Source organism: Octopus bimaculoides, chromosome 2 (assembly GCF_001194135.2).
Source record: "Octopus bimaculoides isolate UCB-OBI-ISO-001 chromosome 2, ASM119413v2, whole genome shotgun sequence".
In the NCBI taxonomy this organism is placed as follows: Eukaryota; Metazoa; Mollusca; class Cephalopoda; order Octopoda; family Octopodidae; genus Octopus; species Octopus bimaculoides.
The window spans coordinates 416,850-417,697 of NC_068982.1; the positions used below are offsets into that span (position 1 = coordinate 416,850).

General features: G+C 33.0%; 1 protein-coding gene across 4 annotated transcripts in view; it reads right to left on the bottom strand.

The window, feature by feature from the left end:
- Nucleotides 1–848, bottom strand: part of LOC106870746 (chitinase-3-like protein 1) — a 34,898-nt gene that overhangs the window by 32,648 nt on the left and 1,402 nt on the right. For all 4 annotated transcript variants that reach the window (XR_008266389.1, XM_014916936.2, XM_052975217.1 and 1 more), the window contains exon 2: nucleotides 596–718. Coding sequence is in view for 3 of the 4 variants with exons in the window: in XM_014916936.2 (XP_014772422.1) it covers nucleotides 596–718 (123 nt within the window). In the remaining variant the exon portion in view is untranslated. The remainder of the gene's footprint in view (nucleotides 1–595; nucleotides 719–848) is intronic.

The window sequence follows — 848 nt, forward strand, 5'->3', positions numbered from 1 at the left end:
ATTAAAATAGTCACATTATTAGTAAGATTAAAATAGTCACATTATTAGTAAGATTAAAATAAAAATTTTCCCCTCAAAAAAAAAAAAGCCATCTCTACTCATTCTTTCAAATATATATAATACTGTACCAAGAACTTTCTCTTTATTATTCTACTATATATATATGTGTGTGTGTGTATGTACGCGTGTGTAAATATGTGTGTGTGTGTGTGCTGGTGCATTTGCGTCCCCGTAACTTTGCAGGGCGGCAAAAATGACCGATAGAATGAGTTCCAGGCTTAAAAAAAGTAAGTACTGGGGTCGATTTATTCGACTAAGATTCTTCAAGCCGCTGCCCCAGCATATTGGTAGCGGTGGGGGTGGCGCTTGATAATTTACAGACCTGTTTTCAATATTATTTGGAAAAGAAGCATTGCATGGAATATACATGAACAAAAACGAAATAACCCCAAAACGTTTGTAACAAAATATTTAGATAACTAATGATAACAATGTCAATATATCATTAAGAATTCATTTAGGAACAATAATAGTTAATTAGCATACATTGGAAAGTAAGGAAAAAGGGATAAGTATTTTTAAAATTGATGCTAACCTGGAAGGACCAATCCAATCCAAACAAGAAATGCAAGACAGTGCTGTGCAAGTTTCATTTCCGAAACGAAAATATTGGCCAATTCTTGAGCAATTGTTGAAATTTGGTAATTTTCTGTTGTGGCTGTTGAAATACATTAGGTATGATATTACAATCAATACCATACATACTCACGCGCGCGCGCGCGCGCATATATTCCTGGAATACATATATGGTATCATATTTATATATAGGAGTATATATATATATATAT